At 45.0% G+C, this 21,522-nt stretch overlaps 1 protein-coding gene across 11 annotated transcripts in view; it reads right to left on the reverse strand.

The window, feature by feature from the left end:
- nek10 (NIMA-related kinase 10) overlaps window positions 1–21,522 on the reverse strand; it is a 470,337-nt gene that overhangs the window by 428,662 nt on the left and 20,153 nt on the right. For all 11 annotated transcript variants that reach the window (XR_015078459.1, XM_085988547.1, XM_085988546.1 and 8 more), the window contains exon 2: window positions 10,802–10,913. Coding sequence is in view for 10 of the 11 variants with exons in the window: in XM_085988547.1 (XP_085844673.1) it covers window positions 10,802–10,875 (74 nt within the window). In the remaining variant the exon portion in view is untranslated. The remainder of the gene's footprint in view (window positions 1–10,801; window positions 10,914–21,522) is intronic.

Raw genomic sequence — 21,522 nt, forward strand, 5'->3', positions numbered from 1 at the left:
CCGCTTTATATATAGATATAGATAGATAGATAGATAGAGATAAGCTTCAGCCTTGAAGTCACAGTTGCCAATGTGCCTGGAAGAAAATGAATTTGAATGTTTATAAGGCATGGGGAATTGTTTCTTTGTTAATGTGGCTATGGTTTCTTTCTTTTCCAAGTGATACTGATTAGTTTTAAAAAAATTGACCTGGATTGAATTGGAGTTATTGAGGTTAATTAACCTATTTAAAACCAGACTTTTATTGTGGCCACGGTGAAATTCTGGTTGGTGTAAATTTGTGTAGACCGCATTGAATACGATATTTAATGGTCTGAAACCAAACTTTAAAATATTTAGTCTTGGATATAGTGAACGGGTTCTGGTCCATACCATTGGCAGAGGAATCACAAGGGAAATTCGCCTTTACTGTCGAGGATAGACAGTATACATGGACCAGGGTCCCGCAGGGGTTCCACAACAGTCCAAATATATTCCACCGTGTACTAAGTCAAGCCTTAGACGAGTTAGATCTATCAAAGTACCAGAGCGCCCTACTCCAATATGTCGATAACATAATGATTGCATCAGAGGATGCCAAAGGGACACATGGGAGCATTACTAGCCACCCTCCAGACACTTAAGATAGCTGGCTTTAAATTGAACCCCAAAAAGGCACAGGTTGGACTGTCCAAAGTGAACTATCTAGGGCACGAAATTAGCCAGCAGTATAAGGCACTCCCGCAGGAACAAAAGGCAGCAATAAAAGACATGCCAAGGCCAGTGACCGTCCGGGGAGTAAGGAAAGTGTTGAGACTATTTAACTACTGCAGGAATTTTATATCAGACTTTGCAGGGAAAGCAGAGCCGATTCAACGGTTAGTTAAAGGCGGGGAGACCCGCCACTGATAAGATAGAATGGGAATCGGAGCAGGACGAGGCTTATGCAAAATTAAAAGCAGCCTTGACGCCCCGCACCCGCACTAGGATTGCCTAATTCAAACCATTCCATATATACTATATATACTATAGACGGGAATTTCTATAATGCTGTAGTCACCCAAGAGTACGGGGGGAAGATATGAGGCAATTGCCTATTACTCCACCCAACAAACCCCCGTGGCTAAAAGAATATCGAGATGTGTGGCGGCCCTCGACTGCGCCGCATGGGTGGTGCGGATATACGAGCCCGTCACTATGTCAGGACAGCTGATATTACACACACACAACACACAGTGGTGGACCTGCTAAACACAGGCAAAATGAAGGCTGTATCAGACAGAAGGAGGGTGGCTTGGGAAGCAGTATTGATACCCAAGGACAGATCAGTCCAGATTATAAGGGAACGTAGAGTCAACCCCGCAGAGGGAATGCTATCAGAGGGTGAGGCACACGATTGTCAGTTAGTAATCAAAGAAGAGGTCAGAGGAACCGTATCAGAATCGCCCCTTGAAAATCCCGAAAAAACACCTTTTATGTAGACGGATCTCGCCGATATATAAATGAGGAGTCACACACGGTTGGGCAGTAGTATCCGAGAACGGAGAAACAATCACAAAGGGAGGGCTTGAAGGAGGAACCTCAGCGCAGGTAGCAGAACTAGTGGTTCTCACGGAAGCATTGAAATTGGCAAAAGGAAAACGAGTAAATATATACAAAGACAGTAGATATGCATTTGGTGTAGTACATGATTATATGATAGCGTGGAATAGGAGAGGATATGTAACCTCCGGAGGAGGACACATACAGCATGAGGAGGTAGCAGTGATTAAAATAAAGGCACACCGTAAGATAGTGAGCGAGCAACAAAAAGGAAATAGGTTAGCTGATCAGGCAGCAAGAGCAGCAGCGGACACAGAGATGCCTACACCAATAGCAGTAGGTAGAATAACAGCAGAGGGAAGAAATATTGCCTAGTGATCATAGACCAGTTTACAAGGTGGATGGAAGCATTCCCCACCAGATACTGCAGTGCTCAGACTGTGGCCCGAATATTTGCATACGACGTGATACCGAGATTGGGGGGGGTCCCGTTGCAAATAGATTCAGATCAAGGTACCCACTTTACAGGAAAGGTAATGAAAGAAGCTTGTAAGTTACTGGGAGTAAGACAGACGTTCCATATCCCCTATCATCCGCAAAGCTCGGGCATGGTAGAGTGAATGAACAGAACCCTGAAAACAGCCTTAAGTAAGGCCATAGCCGAAATCGGACAGGGATGGGTGGATGTCCTTCCATGTATCCTGATGAGGCTGAGAGACACCCCAAACAGGATGACCGGACTAATACCATTCGAACTCATGACTGGACGAGCAATCTGTCTGCCGGAAGGAGTAGCATCTGGTAGTGAGGGACTGGGACCCTTAAAAGGTAAAATTAGGAATTACGTACAAACATTGGATAATCAATTGAAAGAGCTCAAACAAGAAGTTAAAGAACAACAAGACATCAGAGATAAAAATACACAAAAGCAGGGGGCCTCAAAGCCCCTACCCAAGATGGGCGAGCAGGTATTTGCTAAAATATTGCCAGAGAGATCGGGATTCTCACCTAGATGTACCGGACCATTTGAGGTTATCATGACCAGCGATACGTGTGCATGTATAGATATGAGGGGAAAGGGTAGATGGAAACATTGGACCCAATTAAAACGATAAAGCAATAACCCACCTGATCTTAAATCCCACAGGAACAATGGAATAAACACCGGAGATAAACTAACCTCTGGTGACGACGAGGCTTCTGCTTAATTTACAGGGAAACTTCACCATTAAGGTGGGATTACTGCTGGGAATCGTATGCATCATGAAATAAGCGAAGGGACATCCCACATTACACGACAAGTACATGATGAAGAAGCACCATGTCCCAATACACAGAAAGAGACAAGCGAACCGAGGATGCTACAATGTCCAGATATGAAACCTGGACCTATGAATGGACTAGTATAATGAACTTAACTATGTTACAATGGCCAGGATATTGTGAAAGGTTTACTAAAACTGGAGAATTGTATGCATATATAATAAAGAATGTAATTAACCAAGCTGCTGATGCAACATGGGCTACTAATTTTAGGGGACATGCTGCATTCCACCAAAGGATTAAAAGGAGCTTAGGAACCGATATACTCACGGGAATAAACACGGGGACATCATTCATTAATGCCCTAGATATACAAGGAGTCTAAAGTAGTGTGGAATGACTACAAAGGGTAATACAACAGATTTTAGAGAAGGAAACTGGTTTGGTTCGACAAGGATCAGAGTTGGGAGGGCATACGATAAGGAAATTACTCGAGGGAATCAAGGTTACAGAGGTCCATGCTAGCATTATCAACAAACTAAACCATAGAGATGAGGAACAGGCAAAAGACGGGGTAGGGAGAGGCTTGTGTCATGCCTATGGATTACCGGACAGTTAAAACATAATCTGGCACAGATACGGCAAGGCGAGGTACCAGGCTGGATTAACAGCATGAGCCATAATCCAGGCCCTCTGAGTGCTTGTACCCTCAAAGTATATCCAGTGATGCAAAAATGTAAAGCAGAAGTGACAGCAATGATAGGCATGGTGCTCCTGATACCAGTGGTGGGATTAGACATGACTCCATACCCACAGTACCAGGTAACAAATATAGGCATAGTGAGGGGTGAGACATACCTCCAATACTATCCAATTGATACCTATGCCATCAGAAAGAATGGTACTATGAGGAGTCTCCCTAAACGGATGCCACGGGAAAGGCACGCTTACGATATGCCCACATCTGGTAGGAGAAGGCCCTAAGGATGAGTGCGGCTATAAGAAGACAGAGGGGTGTGTATTGGAATTATCACATGTTGATCACCATCACATCCGCTCGGGATATAGAAGCGAAGGGGCGTATTGTATAGCCACCACAGAGACTGAGTACCAATATAGTAACCTTGAATGTGCAATCACAATGCCTAACTTCTGCTTTACGCCAAAGATTCCTGTGACAATTGGGCACACCAGATTGGTGTATGTACATTCAAGGGAGGAGATAAAACTAAATGTGCCAGATAGTCTAAAGGACGAGTTGGTTAATCATGAAGATCCGGTAGGGGCCCCAATACCCCGCCTGCAAGAGGATCTGCAAAAAATGAAAGAGGATTTAAGTAAGATGGTGAAACGTATACATAGTGTTACAAAGGAATCTTGGGGAATTAGAAAGGGACATAGAGGTAGGACAGGAAGTCCCGTGGTATGAGAAGCTGTGGGATTAGGGAATGAATGTCAACATATACCCATGGATCCACATCATTTCTTATATATTAGTGATAGTACAGTTAGTCATGGCTATAGGATGGGAAATAGCAGCATGCACCACTTGTAAAAGGAAACCGGACCAAGCAAAGAGCTAAAGCGATTCGGAAAAAAACGGAAAACACAAGGTTGCTCTAGACATGATGGGTATGCAGGGCCTCCCGAACCAGCGCCTGATCACCGCATGGGGCAGGAGGCACAACGATGCTTATACATGTGGCTTAACTTGGGCAAAGGCCAAGTACCAAAAGGTGGGATTGCAGTGGGGAAAGAGTTAAACTGACATCGCTGGCAGTTTCACTGAATAGTGCAAGGAAGACAGGGACTAACATGAAAGACCACATCCATAAAGATGCGGTCAAAGATAGCTGACCATTGGCGAGATATAAAACAATTAAATGGAGACGGGATGTCCAGCATTTCAACTGTCCATAAGAACTTTATTACCTAGGTTATATTCCAAGGTATCTTTTAATTAGCATTCAGCAGTTTGAGTGATTGATTGAGGAGGCAGCTTATACATGTTTATATTAAGAGTTGTAACCAATCCGTGAGGGTGCATGCAGGCCAAGATCCAATCAGGCGGCAGGAATGAATTTAGCATGAGGTGGCCATGCTTATTGTAATGTATAAAAATGTAGTGTTTTCTGTAACAATTTGGAAAAGTCTGGCTAAGACAAAGCAGGCCGTTTCCCCACCGGTGCAATAAAGACAACTTGTCTATCGATCTAAAACCTTGTGTCGAGTGTTGGTTTAAAATACACCACAACAGCAGGGTATACATTCAGGATAATTTTCTCCAAATTCATACATTTATGATATGCAAAGAAATGTATTAATATAAATTTTATTTTACGTGAAATTAGTTTGAAAGACTGGAAATCACACTCAAACAATATTACTATTCTTAAACTATGATACTAGGACATAATTTTCAAGTTTGCACCATTAGTGGGTGTTGTGTATGTACCTTTAAGAGAAGAACTGATTCTATACTGCAGTACTGGCAGTGACCACCCCTGTATATAAAGCCATAGCAGGCTTCTGTACGTCAGTCTTGAATTACTCTCTGTTCAGTAAATACCTGTTTTATTGTTCTTCTGCAGTCTGAGTATTATTGATCCTCGGACACTACACTGGCGACGGGCAGGTTTGAACTCACCTGCAGTACTGCATCACCTCACGGGGATCTTTTCCCTGAAGAGAAGCTTCTTGGAGGTCGAAGTCAGAACGGCGGGCGTCGACCGCGGGCAACTGCCCAGGGATCCATCGGAGAGTTGCGGGGGAGGCTGTGGAGAGCTGGGCCTGGCTCCCCAGTCGAGGTGTTCCAGCAAGTCGTGCTGGTAGCAGGTAGTGCGCTGACCCTTCCGGACTGCGGCGGGCTCGGGCTCGATCGAGCGGCTCTGCAAAAGGGCCGTGCAGCGTCGTCGGGAGGAAGAGAGAGAGAGAGGGTGGAGCGCACAGGGCGCGGTCGGTGCTCAAGAGCAGGGCAGCGTGGAGAGGATAGAACGCGGGGAAGGAAAAGTGAGATGCGCCAAAGCCGCGGATCGCCGCCATTACCCTGTAGAACGCTAGGAGCAGCGTGGCAGCAAGGGGAAGAAGGAAAAGCGCGGGAGGCGCCATTTTATTCCATTGGGAAAGGAAAAGCGCGGGAGGCGCCATTTTATTACATTGGGGAAGAAGAAAAAGCGCGGGAGGCGCCATTTTAAGTCACCCAAGATGCCGAAAAGTGGCAGTATCACTGCTTTCGACAACGAGGTAGAAGACTGGACCACGTATGTGGAAAGAATTGAAGTGTACTGCAATGCCAATGAGGTGGCCAATGGAAAGGCGTCGGAATTATTAAATTTGATGGGCGCGAGAACGTACGGCCTATTGCGGAATTTAATTACCCCAGCTAAACCAATGGAGAAAAGTTTTGAAGAGATTGTTAATATCTTACAGGAACAACTAAACCCTACACCACTGCTGATAGCAGAAAGATTCAAGTTCCATAAAAGAAACCAGCACAAAGATGAGAACAATGCTGACTATCTTACGGAACTACGCAAGTTATCGAAGCACTGCCAGTTTGGAGCAGGACTGGCAGACACCTTACGGGATGTGTTTGTCTGCGGGCTCCAGAGTGAAGGAACTCAGAAACGACTACTTTCGGAAAAGGACCTGCTGCTAGAACAGGCTTTCAGCGTGGCAGTATCCTACGAAGCAGCAGCACGGGGAGCTGCGGAAATACAACAGAAACCACAAGAATACAGCGCTAACGATATGGCGTATGGAGCAGAAAAGTGCTATCGCTGCGGCACAACAACCCATGATCAGAAGGACTGCTGGTTTAAGGACAAAGTATGCAGGTAATGCGGGAAAATGGGACATATAGCAAGAGTCTGCAGGTCGGGAAAGAAAACCAACACTACAAGAACTACTAAGGAAAAGTACAAGAAAGTAAAAAAAAATGACAGACAGTAGTTCGGAAGATCAGGAGAGTGATAATGACTCCGGGAGCAGGAGACTAAGTTGTCTAAAGTTACACAACGTGATCGCAAAGGAGGATCACCGAACCATTTGGGTCACCCTCATGATAGCAGGGTCCCAAGTAAAGATGGAACTGGATACAGGATCAGCCCTAACTGTCATGAATCGACGAGACTATGAGCGGCTATTCCCACACATACCCTTGAAGGACACGTCCATTGTATTGAAGACATACACGGGGCAAAAAGTCTACCCCAGAGGAAAAATAAGGGTGCCAGTTGAATACAACAGCAAGGAAACACAGAAACTGTATCTATATATACTACGAGATGGAGGACCACCATTATTGGGACATGAATGGATCCAAAAAATACAATTGGATTGGCATTCCATTCAGGCGCTAACTGTGACTGATAAAAAGGATGATGACGTCACACCTGGACGACTGTCAAAGATTCTAACTGACGCGAAAGAGGTGTTCCAACAAGGACTTGGGACTCTAAAAGGAGTAACGGCAACGATAAAAATCGAAGATAACGCAAACCCCAAATTTTTTAAGGCCAGACCGGTACCTTACGCGATCCGCCCAGCCGTTGAAGCAGAGCTGGAGAGTCTGGAGCGTTTGGGTGTGCTGTCCAAGGTGGACTGGAGCGAGTGGGCCACACCCATCGTTCCTGTAATGAAGAAATCATTGAGCAGCACGCCTGGGGAACCGAAGAAGGTTCACATCTGTGGGGACTTCAAGGTAACTGTGAACCCAGTCCTGCACACAGTACAATATCCACTTCCACAGACAGAAGATATTTTCGCCTCACTATCTGGAGGGAAACGGTTTACAAAGATTGATCTGGCCCAAGCGTATCTACAAATGGAGGTGGAAGAAGCGTCTAGGAAATACCTCACGATAAACACTCACAAAGGTCTTTACCAGTACAATCGACTGGTATTTGGGGTAGCATCAGCCCCGGCTATTTGGCAGAGGGCGATGGAACAAGTCCTGCAAGGGATCCCGGGGACCCAGTGTTATTTGGACGACATCCTGGTTACGGGCGAAAATGACAGTGAACACCTTGCCAACCTGGAGCAGGTGCTCACGAGATTACAGGAATATGGGCTAAGAGCCAACCGCCCCAAATGCGAGTTCTTCAGGAGACAAATCTCGTATTGTGGCCACATGATTGATGAGGAAGGGTTGCATAAGTCGCCGGACAAGATTGAGGCTGTAGTCAAGGCTCCAGCACCGGAAAATGTGTCGCAACTGAGGTCGTTCCTCGGGTTGGTGAACTACTACCATAAGTTCTTGCCCAATTTATCTACAATTCTGCACCCACTGAACGCCCTGCTGCAAACTGGAGTAATATGGAAATGGAGTGATGAGTGTAAGCGTGCCTTTCAGAAATGTAAATGCCTAATCACTTCAAAAGAAGTATTGGCCCACTACAATCCAACACTACCGATTCGGTTAGCATGTGATGCGTCTCCCTATGGCATCGGAGCAGTGCTGTCACACAAATTCCTTGACGGTTCAGAGAGGCCAATAGCCTTTGCGTCGCACTCGTTAACTTCAGCCGAGCGTAACTACGCCCAGATTGACAGGGAGGCCCTCAGCCTGGTGTGGGGGGTGAAGAAGTTCAATCATTATCTGCACGGGCAGAAATTCACCCTACTGACTGATCATCAGCCCCTGGTCTCCATTTTTAACCCAAAGAAGGGCGTTCCGGTGATGACGGCGCAACGGCTGCAAAGCTGGTCACTTTTTCTAGGGGCACATCAGTACGACATAGAGTACAAGGGTACGAAACAGCATGGAAACGCTGATGGGCTGTCATGCCTACCGTTGCCTACGGTAGAGGAAGCACTTGCAGTGGACCCTGTTGAGATATTCCATGCGACCATAGTCGAATGTCTACCTGTTACAAACTCAAGTATAGAGAAGGAAACCCGAAATGACCCGACACTCTCTCGGGTCTATGATTTGACGGTGAAGGGATGGCCAGCACATGGCGACTCACTGTTGCCAGCATTCTCGCCAAGGAGAGAGCAGCTGTTAGTGTGCCGGGGGACCTTGATGTGTGGATCCCGAGTGGTAATTCCACCCAAGTTGAGAGATAGAGTGCTCAATGAGCTTCATGAGGGTCATCTGGGAGGGGTAAAAATGAAGAGCCTAGCCAGGGCGTTTGTGTGGTGGCCGGGAATCGATAAGGAAATCGAGGATATGACCAAGAGATGCACAGGATGCCAGAAGGTCCAAAACGCTCCACCACAGGCCCCGCTACATCCATGGGAGTGGCCCTCATCTCCATGGCAACGGGTACACATTGATTTTGCTGGTCCATTTATGGACTCAATGTTCCTAATCGCTGTGGACGCCCATTCAAAATGGCCAGAGGTCATCAAAATGTCCTCCACCACCACGGAGAAAACTATTGCAGTCCTACGGACCATCTTCGCCAGGAATGGCTTGCCAGAACAGATTTGCTCCGACAATGGGCCACAGTTTGTGTCAGAGGATTTCCGGAGGTTTCTGAGGAATAATGGGGTGAAGCATTACACATCTGCCCCATATCATCCAGCCACAAATGGATTGGCTGAGAGGTTTGTTCAGACCTTTAAAAAGGCAATAAAGGCAATGCATAATGACGACATACCACTACAACACAAGGTGGATAATTTCTTGTTTGCTTACCGGAATGCGACACATGCAGTCACCAACCAAGCTCCAGCCATAATGTTCTTCAACCGAAGGCTAAGATGTCGCCTGGATTTGCTCAAACCAAACATAAGACGAGATGTTGAGGATAAGCAATTCCAGCACATAAATGAGAAGCCAACCAGGAGCTTCAAGATAGGGCAACCAGTCTTGGCCCACGACTACCGAACAGAAAAATGGCAGCCAGAAACGATATGCACACAGCAGGGACCACTAATGTACACAGTGGACGTTGGAGAGAGCATCGTGAGACGCCATGCTGACCAGATTCTAGAGTCACAGGAACAAGCCAAACCCATACCACGAGCAGGGGCACTTGGTAATCAACCCGAAGTACAGATTGCGTCTACCTCAGAAGCAGTGGTATTGGAAGCTGACGAACCAACCAATGACAATGAACCAGAATCAACTCCGCCGCAAGAACAGGATACTCGAGAAAGGTGCTATCCAGTCAGGATCAGGAAGCCTCCTCAAAGACTGAACTTATAAATGATTATTTCAGTTGATGTATATAGTACAGAGAAAATTGTAATTGTAATTAGTTATTATTTAGTTGTTAAATGAATGTTATGTACTGTTTATCTAAAAGGGGAGGAATTGTTGTGTATGTACCTTTAAGAGAAGAACTGATTCTATACTGCAGTACCGGCAGTGACCACCCCTGTATATAAAGCCATAGCAGGCTTCTGTACGTCAGTCTCGAATTACTCTCTGTTCAGTAAATACCTGTTTTATTGTTCTCCTGCAGTCCGAGTATTATTGATCCTCGGACACTACAGTGGGGTATATTGCCAGCCGGCAGTGTATATTAGAAAATCGCAGGCACACTGCACATGATTTTCTGTTCATTAATTTTCCAATATTCGCTGCTGGTGCGCGAGGTTCCACAGCAGTGGCACAAATTCAAAAAATTTACCTCTTTCAGCGTTAATGGTGTTTTAATGAAATTACTTTGCCAAGTGCTGTAAACGAGGGTCTTTACCGGGACCATTTTTTACAGTTCAATATTGCAAAAGCATGTGTGATGCCAAATTCATCTTGACAACTGTTTTTATGCTGTGCATCAGTACTGGCTTTCTCCTCTTTACTGTGAACATACACTATACACTGTGCTTTTCAATCCATTGTTTTTTTTTACATATACACTATGACAGAGAGATTTATTGAAACAGTACATGGTGTAAAGTCTGTAAAGTCAGAAGTAGTAACCAGACACTTCCAAAAAGTGGTACTGTATAGTTTCAATGCAAATCACATCCACTGTTAACAGGTTAAAAATATTTTTAAATTCTCTTAAATATTGAAAGATCATGAAAATCTGTCAGTACGGTCAGTAATAGAATAACATACTTGTCTGCAGTTCTTTTGAGCTTGGTGTCTGATGCTTTCACTGCAACTTTGAACTTTTTGTCTTGTTCAAGCATTGTAAAGTTTCAGTTAAACAGTGTTAAAAACACCATTCCTGTGGAAACAAAAATAGGTCAAAATCTTAACAAAACCTAAATGCAATCTTATTTCTATTCTGGCAGGGACCTTTGGAAACACAATTTTGATTCCTTCCAGTTTTATTCCCCTGTCTTCTGAAGGCAATGACTCGCGTTGGTTTACAGTACCATGGTGCCAACAGGCTTCACTTGAGCAGTCATTCTTCATGTGTAAGCTTTTCCAAAGTGTTGAGTGGGCTATTTAATTATGGGAGCACCATAGCCTAATCCTGAGCTAACACAGCACAGACCAGAAATCAAATACATGACCTTATAGACTGTACTGGGTGCAATCCATGGAACCATCAGGATGACCCAAAACACCACTTTATAGTGAATGCAAACATCAACAGTGATTTATTGAAACAGTACATGGTGTAAAGTCTGTAAAGTCAGAAGTAACAAACAAATCAGAAGCAGTGGCCTCGATATTTACAGGAAGGCGTGGAGGGATGAGTTCTGGGTGGAAAACCCGGGTTTCCCGGACATCCTGCTGAGATTAGCAGCAGGATGTATTTTACATTTTTTCACCGGGTTTCCCTCCCGACAGCCACTGTGACTGTCGGGCGAGAAAGTCTCTGGCACAAAGCCGCAACCAGGGAGCAAAGAGGAAGGAGAGAGAGATAGCGGGGAGTAGGGAGATCATGGTCAGGGTAAGGGAGTGTGGAGATCGGGGGGGGGGGGTAGGGTGCGGGGGAGATCGGGGGGGTAGGGTGCGGGGGAGATCGGGGGGTAGGGTGCGGGAGAGATCATGGTTGAGATTTACCTCATTCTAGAAGACAGCTTTTCAGCTTTACTCAAAGGTTTGTATTTAATTTAGAAAAAAGTCTCTACCTTCTATCATTATAAGTTAATTTCTAACTTCATGTTAAACCAACACCACAAAAACAAAGTCCAAGCTATTCGAATATTTATTGCAGATAATTAGTCAGTTGTCCCTTTTTATTTCCTACATAACATGGTTTCTCCTACAAGATAGTGACTTTTGCCATAATTATTGACATATAAATTACAATAAGTTTCAGAATCATGAAATGGGGTGTACATCCAGAGCCAAGTCCATGGCAACATGGGTGACTCCACTGTACACCGGGGGGGTAGGGGGGGAGGAGAAAGACAGGGAAAGCAATAGTGGTAAGGGATTCGATAGTTAGGGGAGCAGACAGGCATTACTGCGGCCACAGACGTGACTCCAGGATGGTATGTTACCTCCCTGGTGCCAGGGTCAAGGATGTCACTGAGCGGCTGCTGAAGATTCTGAGGGGGGAGGGTGAACAGCCAGAGGTCGTGGTCCATATTGGTACCAACGACATAGGTAGAAAGAGGGATGAGGTCCTGCAGGCAGATTTTAAGGAGCTAGGAAAGAGATTAAAAAGCAGGGCCTCAAAGGTAGTAATCTCTGGATTACTCCTGGTGCCACACGCGAGTGAGTATATAAATAGGAGGATAGAGCAGATGGATGCGTGGCTAGAGAGATGGTGCAGGAGGGAGGGCTTCAGATTCCTGGGGCATTGGGGCCGGTTCTGGGAGAGGTGGGACCTGTACAGGCCAGACGGGTTGCACCCCAACAGAGCCGGTATCAATATTTTCGTGGGGAGGTTTGCTAGTGCTGTTGGGGAGGGTTTAAATTAAGGTGGCATGGAGATGGGAACCAGGATGGAGCATTAGAAAGGAGAAACAAATTGTTCAAAAAAGGGTGTAAAGGTAAACCCAGCAACAATAGGCCGGTCAGTTTATCCTCGGTCGTGGGGAAGCTTTTAGAAACAATAATCAGGGACAAAATTAACAGTCACTTCGACAAGTGTGGATTAATTAAGGAAAGCCAGCACGGATTTGTTAAAGGCAAATCGTGTTTAACCAACTTGATTGAGTTTTTGGATGAGGGCAGTGCGGTTGACGTGGTGTACATGGATTTCCAAAAGGCGTTCGACAAAGTGCCACATAATAGGCTTGCCAGCAAAGTTGAAGCCCATGGAATGAAAGGGACAGTGGCAGCATGGATACGAAATTGGCTAAGTGACAGGAATCAGAGTAATGGTGAATGATTGTTTTTCGGACTGGGGGAAGGTACACAGTGGTGTTCCCCAGGAGTCGGTACTTGGACCACTGCTTTTCTTGATATATATTAATGACTTGGATGTGGGTGTACAGGGCATAATTTCAAAATTTGCAGATGACACAAAACTTGGTAGTGCAGTGAACAGTGAGGAGGATAGTGATAGACTTCAAGAGGACATAGACAGGCTGGTGAAATGGGCAGACACGTAGCAAATGAAATTTAATGCAGAAATGTGTGAAGTGATACATTTTGGTAGAAACAATGAGCAGAGGAAATATAAAGTAAAGGGTACAATCCTAAAGTGGGTGCATGAACAGAGAGACCTAGGGTTATATGTGCACAAATCGTTGAAGGTGGCAGGGCAGGTTGAGAAAGCGATTAAAAAAGCTTACGGGATCCTGGGCTTCATGAATAGAGGCATAGAGTACAAAAGCCTGAAAATTATGATGAACCTGTATAAAACACTGGTTCAGCCTCAACTGGAGTATTGTGTCCAATTCTGGGCACCGCACTTTAGGAAGGATGTGAAGACCTTAGAGAGGGTGCAAAAAATTTTTACGAGAATGATTCCAGGGATGAGGGACTTCAGTTAAGTGAATAGATTGGAGAAGCTGGGGTTGTTCTCCTTAGCGCACAGAGGTTGAGAGGAGATTTGATAGAGGTGTTCAAAATCATGAGGGGTCTGGACAGAGTAGATAGAGGGAAACTGTTCCCATTGGCAGAAGGGTCGAGAACCAGAGGACACAGATTCAAGGTGATTGGCAAAAGAACCAAAGGCGATGCAAGAAAAAACTTTTTTACTCAGCAAGTGATTCGGATCTGGAATGCACTGCCTGAAAGGGTGCTGGAGGCAGACTCAATCGTGGTTTTAAAAAGGGAGTTGGATAAGTACCTGAAAGAAAAACATTTGCAGGACTACGGGGGAAGGGTGGGCGAGTAGGACTAGCGGAGGTGCTCTTGAAGAGAGCTGGCATGGGCTAGACGGGCCGAATGGCATTCTTCTGTGCTGTAACCATTCTATGATTCGAAGTCCCTGGAGTAGGACTTGAACCCACAACCTTCTGACTCAGAGGCGAGTGTGCTACCCGCTGACACAGCTGTCAAGCCCCTTAAGAATTGTATATGTTTCAATGAGGTCACCTCTCATTCTTCTAAGCTCTAGGGAATATAGGCCTCGTCTACTCAATCTCTCTTCATAGGACAATCCCCTTATCTCAGGAATCAGTCTAGTAAACCTATGCTGCCCTCCCTCTAAGGTAATATATACACATACCTTCTTCAGTACTACATGAAGCCTAGGTTATGCGTTCAAGTCTCAAGGTGTGGAGCTTGAACCCACAGCCTTCTAACTCATATGTAAGATTGTTACCACTGAGCCAAAGCTGACACATGGTACTAACCACACAAACTTCTTATTTATTCAGTAAGGTTAGATTTAATAACTTACTGTAAATAATTTAACAAAGGAAGAATGTATTATTTATACATATCACATTGACCAATTTAGGGGCAACTGTATGTTATTCACTAGCCACATTAAAACACATGCTTAGTCCTGTTATATGATGTTGCATATAGCATAACCAGTATAAAGACATAGAAACATAAGAAAGTGTGGATTGATATGAGGCTATTCAATCTATTTTTCCATGAACTATGTATAAGTTAACCAAAATGAAAATCTTCTAGATAAAGCTCTATGAAATTTCTCCCTGCCCTCCTAAACTAACCAGGATATCAATATACTTGGTCCGATGCTCACAGTTACTTTCCACAACTGATATTTGCTTGATCCCAACAGCACAGAAATCATTGTTTTTCCCAGAATATGTGAATATCTTTTTGTCTCTATTATCCATATATCCTTCAATCTCATTGTTAACCAGATACATTTCAGCTTCTTTTTAAAATAAGTTATTCAAAATACCATAAAACTGTTTTTTTTGTAGGTGCATTTATTTTGCATAGCAACTAAGCTAGAAACAAAAAAATAATTCTTCTAATATCAGACACGTGGCGGATGAAATTTAACGCAGGGAAGTATGAAGTGATACATTTTGGTAGGAAGCAGGAGGAGAGGCAATATAAACTAAATGGTACAATTTTCAAGAGGGTGCAGGAACAGAGAGACCTGGTGGTGTACACACACAAATCTTTGAAGGTGGCAGCACAAGTTCAGAAGGCTGTTAAAAAGGCATATGGGATCCTTAGCTCTATTAATAGAGCAATAGGGTACAAAAGCAAGGAAGCTATGCTAAACCTTTGTAAAACACTGATTAGGCCTCAGCTGGAATATTGGCCCAGAAATTCGGGTCCCAACGCCTGAGTACGCACGGGGTACTCACCCGCAGGCCCAACGAAAGTGCCGGTTTCATGCATGCACTGCGCGTGCGTGGGAAACCGGCACTTCCGTTCCCCTGAAAGAAGGGGTTGACAGGTGGAACGGGTGCGCATCGAACTTACAGGTTTGCAGGTATCTCCGGGAGGGTAAGTCTCCAGCAGTTACACTTTTAAAAAGCAGGCGCAAGGCCTGCTTTTAACAAGGTAAGTGGTGAATTAATTAAAATTAAAACATTTTTTCCACAGGTTTATTATTTTTAAATACTTTAAAGAAAGGTAAGTTTATTTTTAGCCCCGTTAGAAATCGTAATTAACTTTTTCAAAAATTTAAATTATTGTTTAAAATAGTTATTTCATGTAATTTATAGTTATTTTAAAAATGTGATTTAAAAAAAAAAAATGTATTTGAAGTTTTAGTGATGTTTTGGGGCTTATAGTATTTATAGGTTTGACAGTTCTTCCTGTCAAACTTATGAATGAAGCATTCCCTGCTACCATTGGCTCTCCATGGCCCACGTGATCCCAGGGGACGCATCGAACTAACTGCGCCCCTGGGATATGCAAGCACTGCGCGCCGGCAGTTGGAGGAGGCCCAGGATCGGAATCCCTCGCGGGCCCACAGCTCAACGGCCAGCGCGCTAGGTAAGTGCAGGTCGGGGGCTTGCACCCGCGGGAAGACTCCGACCCGAATTTCTGAGCCAATGTGTTCAATTCTGGGCTCCACACTTTAGGAAGGATGTCAAGGCCTTGGAGAGGGTGCAGAAGAGATTTACTAGAATGGTACCAGGGATGAGGGACTTCAGTTATGTGGAGAGACTGGAGAAGTTGGGGTTGTTCTACTTAGAGCAGAGAATATTAAGAGGAGATTTGATAAAGGTGTTCAAAATCATGAATGGTTTTGATAGAGTAAATAAGGAGAAACTGTTTCCGGTGGCAGAAGGGTCGATAACCAGGGACACAGATTTAAGGTGATTGGCAAAAGAACTAGAGGCGACATGAAGAAACATATTTTTACACAGTGAGTTGTGATCTGAAATGCATTGCCTGAAAAGGTGGTGGAAGCAGATTTAATAGTAACATTTAAAAGAGAATTGGATAAATACTTGGAAGGGAAAAAACTTTCAGGGCTATCGGGAAAGAGCAGGGGACTGGGATTAATTGGATAGCTCTACCAAAGAGCCAACACAGGCACGATGAGCCAATATGAACCTATGATCAGGTCATGGGAAGAATCAGAATTTCTTTCAGCTCAACATCAGAAAAATCAAAGCCATCCCTTTTGGTTCCTGTTAACAACATTGAGTCTAACTCCAGCTCCATCAACCTGCGTTATATCCTAGACCATAACCTCTTTCCGCCAACTCCAGATTACTTCACAGCTCCCACTTCACCCTTTGACAACATCATCTGACAACATGGGGTCAGCTTCCATAAGTACGCTGAGGACGCAAAGCTCTATCTCTCCACCGACTCTCTCGATCCCTCTGCTGCCTATATGTTATCAGACTGCTGGTCCAACATCCAGTCTTGGATGAGCCGCAATTTCCTCCAGTTAAACATTGGGAAGGCCAGCCTCCACCACAAAATCCGTACCATTGCCAACAATCACATCCCCTCTCCAGCCACTGTCTCAAATTGAAGCAGATTATTCGCAACATTGCCATTCTGCCTTGAGCCTACTCCCTCCCTTGGCAGCCATGCCTTCAGCCTTCCCTAACAAGCTTCAGCTCCCTATCCTCCTTTAAGACTCTCCTTAAAACCCACCTTTGTGACCAAGCTTTTTGTCACCCCTAATAGAAACATAGAAGATAGGAGCAGGAGTAGGCCATTCGGCCCTTCGAGCCTGCTCCGCCATTCAATGAGATCATGGCTGATCATTCAAATTCAGTACCCTGGCCCTGCCTTCTCCCCATATCCCTTGATCCCTTTAGCCTTAAGAAATATATCCAACTCTTTCTTGAATATATTTAATGAACTGGCCTCCACCGCCCTCTGTGGCAGAGAATTCCACAGGTTCACCACTCTTTGGGTGAAGAAATTCCTCCTAATTTCAGTCCTAAATGTCCTACCCCTTATCCTTAGACTATGACCCCTGGTTCTGGACTCCCCGACCATTGGGAACATCCTTCCTGCATCTAGTCTGTCCAGGCCTGACAGAATTTTATAGGTTTCGATGAGATCCCCTCTCAATCTTCTAAACTCCAGTGAGTATAAGCCCAATCGACGCAATGTCTCCTCATACGTCATTCCTGCCATCCCAGGTATCAGCCTGGTGAATCTTCGCTGCACTCCTTCCATGGCAAGAATGTCCTTCCTCAGATAAGGCGACCAAAACTGCACACAATACTCAAGGTGCGGTCTCACCAAGGCCCTGTACAACTGTAGCAAGACATCCTTGTTCCTGTACTCGAACCCTCTTGCTACGAAGGCCAACATACCATTTGCCTTCTTAACTGCCTGCTGCACCTGCATGCTTACCTTCAGTGACTGGTGCACAAGGACACCCAGGTCTCTTTGCACTTCCCCTTCTCCCAATCTATTGCCATTCAAATAATAATCTGCCTTCCTGTTTTTGCCACCAAAGTGGATAACCTCACATTTATCCACATTATAGTGCATTTGCCATGTTTCTGCCCAATCACCATTTTTGCCTGATATACTTCCGTCAAGTGCCTTGGGACGTTATTCTACATTAGAGTCATATACCATAGGAAGCCCATTGTGCCTGTGTCAGCTCATTGAAAGGGCTGTCCAATTTAGCCCCACATCTCAGCTTTTTCCACATAACCCTGCAAATTAGTCCTCTTCAAGCACATATCCAATTGTCTTCTGAAAGTTACTATGGAATCTGATTCCAACACACTGATCCCTGGTATCATCATGGTAAACCTCCTCTGAACCCTCTCCAGGGCCTTAACATAGAAGATAGGAGCAGGAGTAGGCCATTTGGCCTCTCGAGCCTGCTCCGCCATTTAATGAGATCATGGCTGATCATCCAAATTCAGTACCCTGTCCCTGCTTTCTCCCCATATCCCTTGATCCCTTTAGCCTTAAGAAATATATCTAACTCCTTCTTGAATATACAGGAAACTCTCTTTTAACCGGCACCTAAATATCCGGAAATCTCTCTTAACCGAGAAGATTCAGGAGTAGGTTCAATTAAGTTTTACTATATATTAGTGGCCGTGTAACCGGGGTTCCTGGATCTGTGGCTGTGTAACCGGGGTTCCTGCACCTGTAGCCGTGCAACAGGGACTCCTGGATCTGTGGCCGTGTAACCGGGACTCCTGCACAAGTGCCGTGTAACCGGGGCTCCTGCACCTGTGGCCGTGTACGGGGCTCTCGTACTTTGGTAAGTATACCTCTCTGTAATCCGGACTTTTTGATCAACCAGCACCACGCCGGTCCCGTTGGTGCCGGATAAAAAAGAGTTTCCTGTATTTAATGAATTGGCCTCAACTGCCTTTTGTGGTAGAGAATTCCACAGGCTCACCACTCTCTGGGTGAAGAAATTCCTCCTCATCTCTGTCCTAAATGGCTTACCCCTTATCTTTAGACTGTGACCCCTGGTTCTGGACTCCCCCGCCATCGGGAACATCCTTCCTGCATCTAGTCTGTCCAGTCCTGTTAGAATTTTATAAGTTTCAATGAGATCCCCTCTCATTCTTCTAAACTCCAGCGAATATAAGCCCAATCGACCCAATCTCTCCTCATACATCATTCCTGCCATCCCAGGGATCAGTCTGGTGAATCTTCGCTGCACTCCCTCCATGGCAAGAACATCCTTCCTCAGACAAGGCGACCAAAACTGCACACAATATTCAAGGTGTGGTCTCACCAAGGCCCTGTACAACTGCAGCAAGACATCCTTGCTCCTGTACTCGAATCCTCTTGCTATGAAGGACAACATACCATTTGCCTTCTTAACTGCCTTCTGCACCTACATGCTTACCTTCAGCGACTGGTGAACAAGGACACCCAGGTCTCAATGCACTTCCCCTTCTCCCAATCTATTGCCGTTCAGATAATAATCTGTCTTCCTGTTTTTGCCACCAAAGTGGATAACCTCGCATTTATCCACATTATACTGCATCTGCCATGCATCTGCCCAATCACCCAACCTGTCCAAATCATACTGGAGTTTCTCTGCATCCTCCTCACAGCACACACACCCACCCAGCTTTGTGTCGTCTGCAAACTTGGAGATAGCACATCTAGTTCCCTCGTCTAGATCATTTATAAATATTGGGAATAGCTGGGGTCCTCGGACCGATCCCTGCGGTACCCCACTAGTCACTGCCTACCACTCGGAAAAGGACCCATTTATTCCAACTCTTTGCTTTCTGTCTGCCAACCAGTTCTCTATCCAAGACAGTACCTTACCCCCATTCCCGTGTGCTTTAACTTTGCATGCTAATCTCTTATGCGGGACCTTATCGAAAGTCTTCTGAAAGTCCAAATACACCACATCCACTGGTTCTCCCTTATCTATTCTACCAGTTACATCCTCAAAAAATTCCAGTAGATTAGTCAAGCACGACTTACCTTTTGTAAATCCATGTTGACTTTGTCCGATCCTGTCACTGTTTTCCAAGTGCTCTGCTAATACATCTTTTATAATGGACTCTAGCATTTTCCCCACTACCGATGTCAGGCTTACCGGTCTATAATTCCCCGTTTTCTCTCTACCACCTTTTTTGAATAGTGAGGTTACATTAGCTACCCTCCAATCCATGGGAACTGTTCCAGAGTCTATAGAATTTTGGAAGATGACCAGCAATGCATCTACTATTTCGAGGGCCACTGCCTTAAGTACCCTAGGATGTAGATTATCAGGCCCTGGGGATTTATCGGCCTTCAATCCCGTCAATTCCCCTAACACCATTTCCCTACAAATACTGATTTCATCAGTTCCTCCCTCTTATTAGACCCTATGTTCCCTGACATCTCTGGGAGGTTATTTGTGTCCTCCTTTGTGAAGACAGAACCAAAGTATGTATTTAATTGGTCTACCATTTCTTTGTTCCCCATTATAAATTCCTCTGATTCTGACTGCAAGGGACCTACGCTTGACTTCACCAATCTTTTTCTCTTCACATATCTATAGAAGCTTTCACAGTCAGTTTTTATATTCCCTGAAAGCTTACTCTCATAATCTATTTTCCCCCTCTTAATTAATCCCTTTGTCCTCCTTTGCTGAATCCTAAACTGCTCCCAATCCTCAGGTTTGCTGCATTTTCTGGCCAATTTATATGTCCTCTCCTTGGATCTTATGCTATCCCTAATTTCCCTGGTTAGCTACGGTTGAGTCACCATTTTTGTTTTATTTTTATGTCAGACAGGGATGAACAAATTCAATTCAATTCAATTTTATTTGTCATATATGCAGCAGACGTGTGTACTGCACAATGAAATGTTGATTTTTATGAGTCCTCCCAACATTAGAATAAATATGGCATAATAATGATAAAGTACTAATAGAAATACAGCAATAATAAAACAACAGTAATAAATAATAATAAATTATATGTTCATGATGGCCTGGGGGTAGAAGCTGTTTCGAAACCTGCTGGTATGAGACCGTATGCTTCGGTATCTCATACCAGACAGGAGCAGGGCGAAGAGGTTGTGGCTGGGGTGGCTCGCGTCTTTAATGATTCTCAGGACCTTCCCCCGGCACCTCTCGAGGTAGATATCCTGGGCAGCAGGGAGTTTAATTCCTATAGTATGTTGTGCAGCTTTCACCACCATCTGTAGAGCCTTGCGGTCTGTGGCAGTGCAGTTGCCATACCAGGTAGTGATGCAGCCGGACAGGATACTCTCGATGGTGCACCGGTAGAAGTTGGTGAGAATCTGGGGGGCCATTCCAAATTTCTTCAGTCTCCTGAGGAAGAACAGGCGTTGGCATGCCTTCTTCGTTACGACGTTGATGTGATGTGACCACGTTAAGTCCTCCGTAATGAATACACCCAGGAATTTGAAGCTGCTGACCCTCTCCACCTCAGCCCCTTCGATGTAGATTGGGGTGTGTCCCTCCCCCTGCCGCTTCCTGTAGTCCACGATCATCTCCTTTGTTTTGCTGATGTTGAGGGAGAGGTTGTTGTACTTGCACCATTCTGCTAAAGCTCTTACCTCCTCCCTGTAGCCTGTCTCATCGCTATCTGTGATCAGGCCTACAACGGTAGTGT

Source organism: Somniosus microcephalus, chromosome 5, assembly GCF_052327205.1.
Source record: "Somniosus microcephalus isolate GS21.2 chromosome 5, FLI_Smic_1.0, whole genome shotgun sequence".
Taxonomy (NCBI): Eukaryota; Metazoa; Chordata; class Chondrichthyes; order Squaliformes; family Somniosidae; genus Somniosus; species Somniosus microcephalus.